Genomic DNA, 13,542 nt, shown 5'->3' with positions numbered 1-13,542 from the left:
CATCTATTTATCTCATCTTGCTCTCTTCTGCTGTGTCTCTTCCTTCCATTCTCAGATCCAATCCTTTCTACGAGCCAAGGACATCAAGCCCTGCCCAGCCACCCGCTGGCAGCCCCTCCCTGGATATGGATAGCAGCCAGAAGAGGAGGGCTCCCCCGCCCCCAGGTTTCAGCCCTGGCCCCAGTGCGCCAGCTCCCAAGCCCAGCTCTGGCTTGGCCATGGAGAGAGCCCAGCCGGTCGGGCCCAGCCCGGTGGCAGTAGTCATTGAGAGAGAGTTGGCCTCATCTTCCCCAAAGGTAAACGGGCTTCACTTGAATTTAATAAACAGTGATTTATCCCCATGACATGCACACAGACAAAATAACAAATGCGGTAAATGCTTAAAAAAAAAAACACGGCCTGATAGTCTCAGCAGTGAGTTGCAGTCTGGTGCTTAATGCATACTGGGTTGGGATGCTAGAGGCATTGAGCTTTTTTTTTTTTTACCTATGCACCCCAAGCAGAATTCAAAAATGGAATCCCAAGGAAAAAGTAAAATTTTCATTAAACTCAATCAGAAGAAATGTGCTTTTGTTAAATCAGCCACTGTCTGATAAATGAACAATAAGAAGAAAAGCAGATATGGCCAAGCATCAGATGCTGTTTTTTAGCAGCTGACCTATCTGTATTTATCTGTCTGTACTGTTGTGGTCATTACAAAATATTCTAAACTAAGCCCTAACACTTCCAGTTCTCTGGGAAATAGTTTACTTAGTGTTCTCCACTCTGCCTCATTCTTTGCAGCATGTGTTTGCAGCATTATAAGTGAGTGTGTGTGTGTGTGTGTGTGTGTGTGTGTCTACATCCAGTGGTCCTTACATTAGCTTTTTTCCGCCTGCACAATCCCATCTTCTGCTGCATTCTTTATGCTCATGAAACTCCCTAGCTCCTCATTTGAATATAGGTATTTGTTTATTGGGGTGTTTTCATATGTTTATTTATTTATTTAAATTAGGTAAATCATGGCTGGGTCTAATTAAATGGCTGATGGTCACACACACTCACAGCAGGAGTCAGACCACTGGTGGGGAATGATTGGCTGGGGGTGTGGGGTTGGGTGGGGGTTAAAAGTGTCTGTGTGTATGTGTAGGGGCTCAATGAGCCTATGTGGGGCTTAAACACAGGGGGCTTAACTGCAGCAGAGTGATCACAAGGGGGTGTTGACCCCCTTTGAACACACACACCAACACATGCAAGCACACTCTGTACAGTTACTTAGAAGACACACACAGGTCCTTCCTCCCCATGCAGTTGGCTAGCTGACTGTTTTAGTGTAGCTGGGCGGTGATGCTGGCCGTCCATGTAATTATGGCACAGTGCCTTTATCACCCAGCTGCAGTTGCCTGTGACCGTGGGTGAGGGGGCCTAAACCACTTTAATTACCCAAAGCCAGTGACCTGTGGTGGGCCACACTTCACCAAGAGATGCCCCTGCCTCTAAGGCTTGGGGTGAGGGAGGGATGCAGAGAATGAGTTGTGGGTGAGGGTAGAAGGGGGTGGGTGCAGTGAAAGGGAGTAGGTGGAAGATGGTAAAGGGTAGAGGAAAGGGAATGGTAGGAAGAGAGTTGGATGTTTACAGTAAACAGTGACAGGCCTACAGTGTTTGTGACATATACAGCTAGCGTGAATAGGTTTCTCTTTCTTATTCACACACACACACGTCAACTGTGTAGGCTGCACGATGACCTTTGAATGTATGACGTCAGAGAGGATTAAGGGGACACATTCCCACTATGAGAAGTCAAGACAAAACTGACACATGATCACACTGGACGTGTACTGAATGTAGATGCTTGTTTGTGCTCACAGGCCCGGATGTATCTGTTTCTAATACGCCGGAGGCTTCAGTGAATATGTACTGGAGCAGTTATAACCTTCCCCAAAAACAAAGCTAACTTATCCCATTTGTATTTATTCCTACTAGCTATTCATATGAGCAGTTGGTGTGTAGGACCAAGATAAACACACACTAACAACTAGGTCTAATCTCGTATTGTAAATAGAAATTGATATAGTGAAAGCCGCTGTTCTCAGATATATGCTTAGAACCTGCCCCGGAGGGTATGGAAAGTCTCATACACATTGTGTTAAATGAAATCTTGTTTTTGCTAACCAAAAGAGATGAACATGTATGCTTCTTTACATTTTACACATTTATTCAGTGCAAAGGAAGCATTAAGTGCAGCAGACAAGCATACTTTAACAGTTTGGTCACGATAGGTAACAGTCCAGGAGTCTGAGAGAAATTATGTCAGCCACTAAAGTACATATTGTCATGTATGAAATACCTGGGCAGACTTGATATTAAACTTTGTCTTAGATGTAGTTTTACCCCCCTCATCATTGCATTTAAACTACCCACTTCAATTCTACCATGTGGAAAATTGGAACGCCTACAGGACATATGGTTTTTGCCCAATTACTCTGTGCACAGCTATTACACATATGGGTTGGATTCACATTAAGCTCTAACAACTCTGGATTTTGGGCACTTTGCACAGTTTCAGCAACAGCATTATATGAACAGGGTGAAACTGCAACACAGAATAATTCAAATATTGAAATGTGGGTTACCAGTTGTTGGGGGTTTCGTGTTGAAACCATGCAGGTGGACCTGTGAGGCCAGTTGTAAGCAAATGTACATTTGGCGTGCAGGTTGGTGGATAGAGATGCCAGTGTAGATGTACGTCCTGCAGTATCTATGGAGGTTCCAAAATATTTTGTTGTCTTAATCCATGATGCCTTGTGGTCCTTACAAAAGCCAGCAGGTATTGGAGAGCACATACACTTAATGCCTGAGGTGCTTGTCTACCCGTTTCTTCTGTGCTCCCACAATAGGAGATGACAATAAATTTGAGTGTGAGCTCATATATATCCTGATGTTTCAGACAGTAGTGTGTTCCTTTATCTGTTGTCACCACCAAGCATTCATAAACACCACTTTCACCTTTGAATATACATGGGCATATATGCTACTTGAGTTTATTTTTGTTAGTGTGAAGATTTGTTTCCAAGTTGGTGAAAGTAGCTCTGCAGCATCACATTAGATGCTTCATGTCTCCCATGCCAGTGCGTCTGTTTGAGGGATATAGATTCTCATAGACATCAAGTTTAAGTTTAGCATCTGTGAGGGAGCTGGAAGGATGGAAACATCTGTGGGATTAATTTAAATGAACAGAGGAAGTTCCTGTTGGGCGGGTTGTGAGCTTTGTCTGATCTGATTCAGTCCATCTCTTTTCCGTGGGGCTGATTTCACCCCTCCCAGTAATTCAGTGATCCCCTGCTCCCCCTTTTGTTTCATCTCCGTCTCTATTCCAAAGTCAGACCACTCTACACTTAGATGCTCTGATCTTTGGATTTTCATCACATTTCCGCTTCATGAATTATTTGCCTTATTTTCATATAAAGAAAAGTTTGAAGCGGGCATATTTCTGTGGGTAAAAGTTTGAGCAAAGAAGTTCTATATTATTTTAATATTTACACCAAGGATCTTAGAGTAAGGCGCTTTATCTTCAAGTTGCTGGCACTTCATGGATTATGTGTCATCGAACTATTGTTGGCTTCTTTTAAATGGAGTTAAACAGAAAAACAGTCAAATATATTTTAGGTTACTTATTACATATTTCAGCTTTCTGGCCTGTGTGTTTTTGGAAATTCTCCTGTGTCTATTGTGTAGTCTTTGTTAATACAACCTCACTGCACCTGCTTCTTTCTGTACAAAGTAGAATTTGAAAAAGGTAGAAATTACTGTCTGAACCATAATCTGACATGGTGGCTTTACCACTTTTCCCTCTATCGCCCCTCTTTTTTTGTACACTCATTCTTTCCAGAGGTGAGAAAGTGAACCAACACCAGAGGTATGTTTAGTTTTTCCCCTTCAGTTGAAGGACTTGTGTGATTACTTTTGTTAATCAAAGGGTTCAAATTAAATGGAGTTTTGTGGGTTGTGAGAGTTCCTGGCAGAGGCCAGAGCTCTCTGTCTCTAAGACTTTTCACAGCCCCCCCTTCATCCTGACTACCTCCAAATTGAAATTAGAATAAATTAACATTATTTAATTGAGTTTGCAGAAGGCTGCGATATTTCTTAATTAGCTTTCACCGGGGTCGGTGGCAGGAGAGGACCACGTCCACACTGTGAAGTCTTACTGAGGTTACCGTGACTATTGAGAGACGTTTTTGGAGGACAGAGTGAGCCCCAGAGACAGGCACCGTCATCTCATCTTCTGATTTTTGCCCATTTCAAGGTCTCTTGTCTTATTATCATTATATCCAGGCCATACTTGTATCAGCTTCTCTGATAGGTTTCTCTCCCCAGTGATTCCAGTGTGATTTGTATAGATACCATATATTGCTGGGTTAACAAAAAGGCTCAGAAGAGCGTTGTTTCCCCTAAATTTTGGAACTTGCCAGGGAAATGGTTATAGCGGTTCATTTCTGAGGCCAAGGCATCGAAACCTTAGCGAGTTCCCTTTGATTACCTTGGCCTTTCCATAAGCAATGTAATATTAGGAGAATAATCCTTGAGAGGAGGACTGTGTTAGTACCTCTCAATGTCTGCTTTTTCCCAGTGTGGACCCCTCCCCACTTCTTATTTGTGGTCTCTGAGTTGCATGTCATTGGATCTTGTGGGACAGAGGAGACCCAGTTTCTTCTCTTGTGCAGTCTAGGGCTGATCATTGGGCTTCCTGTTGTTATTTCGTGCTGCAGGGCATCACTGTCATCAAGCCAGGCAGAAAGGTATAAGACATACTGACTAAAAGAGCAGCGTTTTAAATGACTGACTGAACAGTCTCAACTGCTTGAGTCTGGTCTTACAAGTTAAAAAAAAGTTTGGGGGAATGTTTAGAAATAGAAATGTTCTGTTAAGTTGTGTAAGGGTCACCTTTAGGTTTGCCTGTTCTGTGGATAAAGATACTTCTATAAATCTTTTAATCAGCTAACTTTAGAATCTAGTGAAAACCATGTTTTACAAATATACTAATATAAGAATCTTGCCCTAATGCACAGTTTTGGTCCTGAAGTCTCACAGAGGAAAAAACATTGATATATTTAGTGATTTTAAGTCAATAACTAAAAATCTAATGCTAATATGTGTTCAGAGACTATTCAGAATTCAATTTTATCCATGGTTGCCATGAAATGACGTGTGTGTTGTGTGTACTAATGTACAACACAGTGTTGTGAGGGATATATTTTGATCCATTTATTGTAATGCGGCTATCTTTTTTCCACCTCTTCCTCTGTTGGGTGCATGTCGAGTTCACAAGTTAAGCACTGCAAAGCGCTCACTCTCTTCAATACCCACGCCGACTGGTGTAAAAGGGCCTTCCGCAAAGCGCTGCTTGTAATCTGCCTTTGGTAAGTCCTCCTTAGTTTTATCTGCCAAGGATTACCTCACAAGCTGCAAGCAGGAGCGAACGAGAGAAATGCAGAGCAAGAGAGAAATGAAAAGCAAGTCAAACAGAAAACGATGAAGATGGAACAAAATGAAAACAAATCGCTGTGTAATCTCTGAAAGAGAGGGACTTGCTTTAGAGCTGAAGGGAAGTATCCCTTGCCACTCATTTAGAGAGGGAATTGACTAATCCCTCCATGATTGATGTCTTCTATGAGAGGCTCTATAGCAGACTAATAGGACTTATGAGGATGACCAGAAAGTCCTTTGTGTGTACATACCAGTGTGTGTGTGTGTGTGTGTGTGTGTGTGAATGAACCAAACCTTTTTGTCTTGTGTGTCCCTCTGTCCAGTGGCCATAGAGACCAGAGGTTTGAATGACATAGTGGCTGAAGAAGGGGTAACTTTATCTTAATCTGGTCTTAACTGCCCCGGTCCTCCAGGTGTGTGTGGGCCTAAACCCAGAAGGATCCAGGGTTTTGGGGTAAGGTTTAAGGAGGCTTGACATGCAGAGGTAGACGTCCATGCACTTGAAAACTGCCTGGACCTCCAGAAGGCCCAAGACCCCCCACACATTCTTGAAAACTGCGCTCACTTAGTCATGCCATACCTTTCTCCCGGCATCCTTAAGTGTCTTGTGCTACATTTTAATTGAATTAAACCAACCATTCTCCATAATTTAAAAAGGGCCTTAGAAGTACCTTATGAATTAGTTTGAGTGATTTGTCTTTCAAATTGCACGAGTTTAAACATGTGTGTGTGTGTGTGTACGTGCAGGCTCATGCATGTGCACTCCTGTGTCTGTATTTGAGGAAAGGAGAACGAGTGCAGAAATGATAAGGCTTTAATTGCTTCTTTATAAAGTCCTCCAGCAGCCCCCCTCTTTTGGACTCTTATGGTATGCAGGTGTGTGCTCTTATGTGCTATAGGAAATACTAAGTGGCGTTTTCAGAGCTTAACTCGTAGATCACTGAGTGGGATCATTCCCTCAGCTTTTATTTGTGCACTTTCACAGCAGCTCACTTGACCTCGACCAGATGTGATCATGCAGTCCTGTTTTGATCTTAATGCAGTCAGAACATAAGTTTATACTGTATGCTAAGAAGGTGTGCACACTCAGAAATTAAATAGAATTGTGCACACTCAACATTGTTTTTGTTTTGGTTGGATTCTGTGTTTCAATGCAGCATTTTTGACAAAATATTATTACAATATGTCTTCATTTGATCAGTTCCTTCTGGAGCAGTTCTAACACCTTGGTAGTACAAACCTTGGCTTTCTGTACACTGGGATTGTAACGTTACCTTTTCAAATGATGGGAAAGGTTTCAGCACAGGTAAACCGCAGATTTTACAAAAGATATCGCTTTAGAAATGCTAGCCAATTCTAAAGCACAAATGTCATGTGACCTTTGTTTGCCACCGTTTCATCATCCTGACTATCCTCTTGTTGTTTGCGTCAAGTCAGGAGCTCCAGCACCACTCGCGGTCACATATGTTGATGATAATGTGAGAGCATTCGGGTACCCTTTTCTGCTCAGTGTTAGTTTAAAGTATCAGTCATACACCAGGAACTGTTACCGGAACTGTTGTTCATTCACAGTCACATTGTTTCCCTTCTTTTTACTTTCTTTACTGATACCTCCTACATTTTCTGGTTGCTGTTGCTTTTAGTCCTCCCTCTTTTTTGCTGCTTCTGTGTAGCATTTCCCCCACCACACCTTCCCTCCATGTATGTATGTGTGTTGATTCATGTACGTATATTCTGATCAGGTGTCAAAGGGGTGACTTTGTAATTATGTTCATTTTAATTGGCTGTGCTATCACCCTTCTCATCACTTTGGAGCCAACACTGGACTGGACAATGGTAGGGATGGGGTGAGCAAATGCTGTGTCAAGACCCCCACCCCCACCCACACCCCATCTCATACGCACACAATCCTTACCCGCAGAACATAATTCTTAAAGTGGCCTCCTTAATGAGTTTTTCATGGCCAGGCTTAGATTAATTGATAAATGTGATGTTATCAGCACAGCTGATCCCTGAATCCATTGCACCACTAATTTGTTTGTTGAAGATGGCAGTTAAAGGAGATAATTACAGTATAGATTTATAAGATGCTTCCCTACCCCCGTCCTTTTGCAAAGCTTATTTCTTTGAGGAGGAAGAGTGATGAGATGGGCGGCTACTAGATTCTTTACAATCTAGCTTTTAAAATATAGGCTACATATTATAGCTCCATAGTCATGATTTTAATGCAGCATATAAGTCACATGAGATTTACTGTTGATCAAAGCGCCATCATAAGTAGCGAACACAGCAAGTTCAGCTATGTTTAAAGTTGAAAATATTAATTTACCTTCTGACAACACCGGGGAGCACGCCTGCAGTCGAGCTGATGGTCACCGGTTCGGGTGCAGGCATTTCACTGAATAGACATGTACAAATTTGCACTTGCACTGGTTATTTCTGTGTATCATGAATGCAAGTTAGTGTGCCTGACTCTCTGAGGCTTGCACTGATAGTGTTGCCATAAAAAAGTGGCTGGAGAAAGAGACAAAGACAAGGACATACTTTGAACTAGTGACATGTTGTAATAGATGAGGAGGAGGAGGGACTGACCCAGGAGGAGGAGGGACTGACCCAGAAGGAGTTTGTAGTCTCTCCTGCTGTACTTGTTTTTCCCATAGTAAGGAAAGAAGTCAGGAAAAGCTGCATGTTTTTTCTGCTTGTATGCCATCGACTCCCACCACGCATCGCCATCACCGCACACACAGATGCACACCCTCAGTCCCACACCTACCTACCCTGCATGTTGTTGTTGTTTTTTCCCCCAGCCAAAGCTAATTTGCAGAAGCGCACGTGTGGGTGATACTACTGCTGTTTCCATGACAAGCTAAAGCCAGTGCTTACAACGCATTATGCCCCTGCGTTACACGTTAAGCGAGTGAGCGAGCAGGCGGGTGGGCACACTGCAAGCTGGCACCGCCACTCCTTTGTCTGCTGCCTCCTCCAAACTTTATTTCATCATGTTTTTCTGGGGTTTTTTTGCAGTGAATGGCTTTTATTTCAGTTTCAAAGCCTAGCCTGTCCTCTCCTGTTTCTCTTTTTTCTGCTGCTTTGTACGGTTACGCCTTTGGAGCAGAATAGGCCTTGGAAGCAAAACGGTCCTGGAAAAGGAAATCGTGTTTCCTGATTTTTGCATTTTACATTTCAGTAGCCAACTGCCGAAAGGCCTCTCTGTCTTGGCCTGCAGGTTCACTGCTAGATATCTGCTTCTGAGGTTCTAGCAACCCCCCGCATCACAATCTCTATCATAATGAATATATTTACATATTTTCCTGCTTTGGCATTACACCAAGTTGTGGCATAAAGATGTGTTAAAAATGTGGATCAAACAGTTAAATGTAGCTTAGAAGGCTAGGTGGCATAGCAGCTGAATGCCTTGCTCTGGAATTACAGGTTCTTCCTCACTGGAAGCTCTCTCCACCTGCTCACACACATAAAACAAAACCTGACTTAACTTAGAAGTGACTTCATGCACAGTCACACATACACGCCACACTTTGTCTCTCAGCTGCTTCAGAACGAGCCCCTCCTCTGTGTGATTACAACAGTAATGCGATATTTCCTTTGTATGTTAATGTGTATTATTTTTCACGCTACATTCTCTCTCCTCTCCTGTTCCCGCCTTTTGTCCTCCCCCAGTTCCCTATTGTTCCATCCACTGCACGTCCCTATTTACATAATTGAACTTTTTATTGGACTTTGCTCTCTCTCTACTCTCATGCAGGCAGCGTTTCAAATCTGAAGCACAATTTCATGGGAAAGATGACGCAAGGTGTTCCTTCTTTGTTTGCTCCATCTTTTTCTAATGTGAACATAGACTGGACATAGATTAAACTAATTGCTTGTTTTGATTGAAAGTCCAGGCTGAGCACATTGGTAGCCAGCCAATCAGATGTGAGCTTTCAGTAGCAGGATGGACAGGCCACTGAAGTGTTGTAGCGTGTATCCTCTTAATGTGAACAGGTATTAATGTTGTGCACGTGTGTGTGTGTGTGTGTGTACATCTTGGATAAGAGCTGTATGTCACTACTGTGTGGTTGTCTACCTTTTGTAAACACTGTTTTTCCATTGAGTGTGACTGAAAGTTTGCTCCTGTGCTGTGTCCACTGTGTCTGTATCACAGCAGTCTGTGAGTTTATATGCACCTCACAATGTCTGTGTGTGTGCGTGGATTTTTTTTTTTGGCCGTAGGCTTCTTGAGCGGATTACAAGTTTTAAAGAGTAGGAGATTCAACACCTCCTCAAATCTGACACTGTCTGACACTGCTTTGAAGCTATGAAAGTGAGATTGGAAAGACATGGAAGCTCTTTTCTCTCCACAGAGTCATGGGTTTATGTCATTGGTTTGAAGCCAGTTAGGTTTCCATTGAAGCGTTGTGCCCCAGAGTGAAAGACAAAGCTGCCACTTAAAGTGTTTGACTTGTATCTTTTTTATGACTCTCAAAGGCCACTTTTAATGGCCTCCATATTTTTTGTTATGTAATTGTGTCTAATGGTATGTGACATCATTTATTTATGTCCATCTGCATTTGGGGCAGCTAGATAAGCTGCGGTTGTCTGCACTGCTAATGTGCCTCCGAGCCATGGTTGTGAGTGCTGCTCAGCTGCTGATTTTGATCTGAAAATTGTTAAAACTTCTCTGCAGAGATCAGTCGAATAACATTCTTTTAACTTTAAATATTGTGGTTGAAAGCAAGCAAGGCCCCACCTAAAACCTTAGTCCAAAAACAATAAAAAATAATAAATGTTAGCTTTGTAATCCAAATATGTAGGAAAATATTCATCAGTCTTGGCCGTGTGTAATGTTCACGAAGTAGGACTCGCTTTTAGAAGACTGTCAGGAGATGTTTGCCATTTTAAATGACTTCTATACTTGTACAGTACAGTAGATAGTCTTGTATTGCTCAAATTTAAAGGTAACCATTTCCAACCTTACTGCAGATTTGTTCTGTTGCTTAATACCTAAGATCGACTTTTCTAATTTTCCATTACCTATTCCCATGACTCCAGATCTTGAATCACATCCTACCAAAATCACATTCCTGACACCAAAAATCCTCCTCCTGACACCAGCACCAACAGTTACCTGGACGCTTCCATTCCCAGGATTCTTCCTATCTTGTCATTCAGGCATTGTAGTGAGCTTAACCCCCCTTATTTCTCTCACATCCTCTTCCATTTTTTTCTTTCTTTGCCCCGTCGGATGTATGTTGTTGACACTGAGGCATCAGGAATAAATGGAATCTCTTGTCAGTGGCTTGTATTTTTTGCGCAGGCTGTTTAAGGCTATATATAATAGTAGCAGAGCAGCAGGAAGAGGGGAGGTTATGTGCCACTGATAGTAATGAAGGTTGCCTTTTCATTTTTTAATATGGAATGTTTGTGGGCCGAGGCAATGCTCTCTGCTAATCCTACCCTTGAGCTGAGCTAGCTACATGGCTGTGTCAGTGTTACACACACACACACCCACACCCACAACCAGTGACATTCACACAGATAAAAGACAAACACACACAACACATACATGGGCACACCTTCCCTTAGGCAAGACAGCAAGCTGTATGATAAGTTAGGGTGCATTTCTGCTCTGCAAGAAAATTTCACTCCCCCCGTGTTTGTGTCTTAAGGAAATGCAACCAGTTCCTGTAAAAGAAGATATGGTATTCCCTCAAAATTTGATGGATATGAAAGCTTGAGTGCATAGATGTATTTGTGTACCTTTTTATTGGGAAAGAGCATAATGGGACAGCCTGGGCTGCCGATTGAGAAAATTACAGCAGTTTAGTTTGTGATGACTGTGGGATCACTGCTAGTTATGCACTGCCATCGCTGGATGAACACATCGCTCGTAGAAACTGGTTTCTCAGGAAGAAAAGACTTACACCAATGTGCATGTATTTTTGAAATGATAGATTCAACTGGTTTAAGAGGTAGTTAAATACCCAAAGTTGAGTAAATTGACTCTTAGCTAGGTAATTTTCTCAAGACATGACAATCCTTGATTTCTCCTCCACGTGTAATTGATTAAATACAGTAGTTTTTTTTTAACCTTTTTAAAGTGCAAATTATCAATCAAATCAACATTTATCTATATATAATTAAAACAACTAGGGATCAACTAAAGTGCTTTTCACAAGCCAAATAACAATAGAAATAAGATAAAATAAATGTAAAGACAAAAAACACAAGTATAGCACATATTTGTGTTTTTCTGTTTGCCCTGTTTGAATGTGGATGGGTGGGTTGATGCATCCGAGAGAGTGAGACTTAAAATCTGCATCTCCCACCTGCTAACATATGACCCCCCCCCCCCCGTGTTACTATGTCTGTTTGTACTTGTAGGGCTGTGTTTAGTTTTATCCTGTGGTGGTGAGGGTGTTTTGGCCAGTCCACTTTCTAAGACAACTTGCAAGGCCTGTGTCAGGGTTCAGACTTGGTTTTAAGGTTCAGGTTAGAGTGAGGTTTGGATTGTGGTTAGGTGTTAGGGTTGTGGTTAGGCATTTAGTTGTGATGGTTAAGGTTAGGGTAAGGGGCTAAGAAATGCATTGTGTTAGTGAGTGTCCTTTCAAAGACAGAAGCGCGTGTGTGTGTGCTTTTCGCCGGCTAAGGTACGGGGGGTGCACTGCTAGAGTGTGCTGCATGTCTAATTGCTTTAATGGCACCTGGTCTCTAATCCCAGGTAATTAGAGTGCTCAAATTAGACAGCTACTTTCAACTGTCGCTTGAAAAAGCAGAACTGGAAGGCCTGGAGGAAGACCACTCCTCACTGAAACTCCACAGACGTGCACACACTGTTTTTACTGACATGCATAAAATTGGTGGCAAAAGCAGAAGACAACTGGAGAAACAAGATTAGTTCAGTTCACCAGTGAGGCGTGTGTGTGTTCAGTTTGGATACTAACAGATCATTCAGTGATATATTTATGTAAAGTGACAAAATTATTTAATGGGGTTAAAAAAGACGATTCCTTGTTTATACTCTCTGCATTCACATACACTGCTCTCCTTACTTTTTATATTGTCTTTTTATATTGTCTTTTTTTGTTTGAGTAGCACGCACACATTGTTGAGGCTGCCTAAAGCGTGTCTGGAGAAGCTGTGGGGAAAGGCTAAGGCCCTCTTCTTAAGATGAGCCGGAAATGTCAAGTGTCCGCCCCTCGGGCTTGCGCTTCCGTCTTCCTGTACTGAGACTGCCATAGGGGCTGGCATGACTACACGCACACACACTGATACAAAGGTTAGGAGTTGCTATTAGAGATAGCCTCCAGTCTCTTACATCTGTTTTGGCTCCTGTGGCATCTCTGCAGGCTCCAGGATCATGATCAGAGTTTAAAACACAGCAATAGATGACCAAGACTCAAGAGGCATAAGAGAAATCCAGGTTCTTGTTGACTAACTTGCTGTGGTTCCTGTAATACCATTGTTTTCTTTATGCCTGCTGACATTTCAAACAGTCATATTTTAGTGTCATGCATCTACTTGCAACAAATACATCCATATATCAAAGGTTTGGCATCATTACTTTTGTCTTAGGATCAAAATACCACAAAGTAGATGTTGGCTTTATTTTTTTTTCCTGCACAATTTTCTGCAAGTTGTCATATGTTTTGCAAAAGGCTTTGCCATGCTGAGATAATTCTATCCCCAAATTTAAATGATGCACTTGTCCTAAGTTTTGGCTCCTATAACTTCTGTTTTGATTTCCTTTTTCTTGCTGTAGCAGAAGGCCACCAACAGAGGGGGTTGGTTAGCTACCATGAGCCTTGTTACAGTGCTGCAATTCAGGCAGTCATATTGTAGTGAGCTGTGTTTTCTCCAGGCCTTCCCTGTGTCTTTAAGATCAGCAGTTGTAAAGCTAACATCCCTTTTTATTCACTTTAGTAAAGGTTTGACTTTAGCCTTTTTTTTAGCCATCTTGTATTTTATGATGAGTACAATTTAAAACTTTACTTTTCACATTTATAAGCAGTGACATTTTCATCTTATTTTATGTAATGGTATTAAAACCTTTAAAAATCAAATCACACCTGATGAAACTTG

The 13,542-nt window shown here is 42.0% G+C and overlaps 1 protein-coding gene across 7 annotated transcripts in view; it reads left to right on the top strand.

Annotated features, from left to right (window-relative positions):
• Nucleotides 1–13,542, top strand: part of ehbp1 (EH domain binding protein 1) — a 124,285-nt gene that overhangs the window by 40,791 nt on the left and 69,952 nt on the right. For all 7 annotated transcript variants that reach the window (XM_020601649.1, XM_020601648.1, XM_020601651.1 and 4 more), the window contains one exon: nt 56–296. In XM_020601649.1, coding sequence (XP_020457305.1) covers nt 56–296 — 241 coding nt within the window. The remainder of the gene's footprint in view (nt 1–55; nt 297–13,542) is intronic.

Source organism: Monopterus albus, unplaced genomic scaffold (genome assembly GCF_001952655.1).
Source record: "Monopterus albus unplaced genomic scaffold, M_albus_1.0 scaffold52.1, whole genome shotgun sequence".
Classification (NCBI taxonomy): Eukaryota; Metazoa; Chordata; class Actinopteri; order Synbranchiformes; family Synbranchidae; genus Monopterus; species Monopterus albus.
Note: the sequence above shows the minus strand (reverse complement) of the source record. Positions and strands in the feature narration are given on the sequence as shown.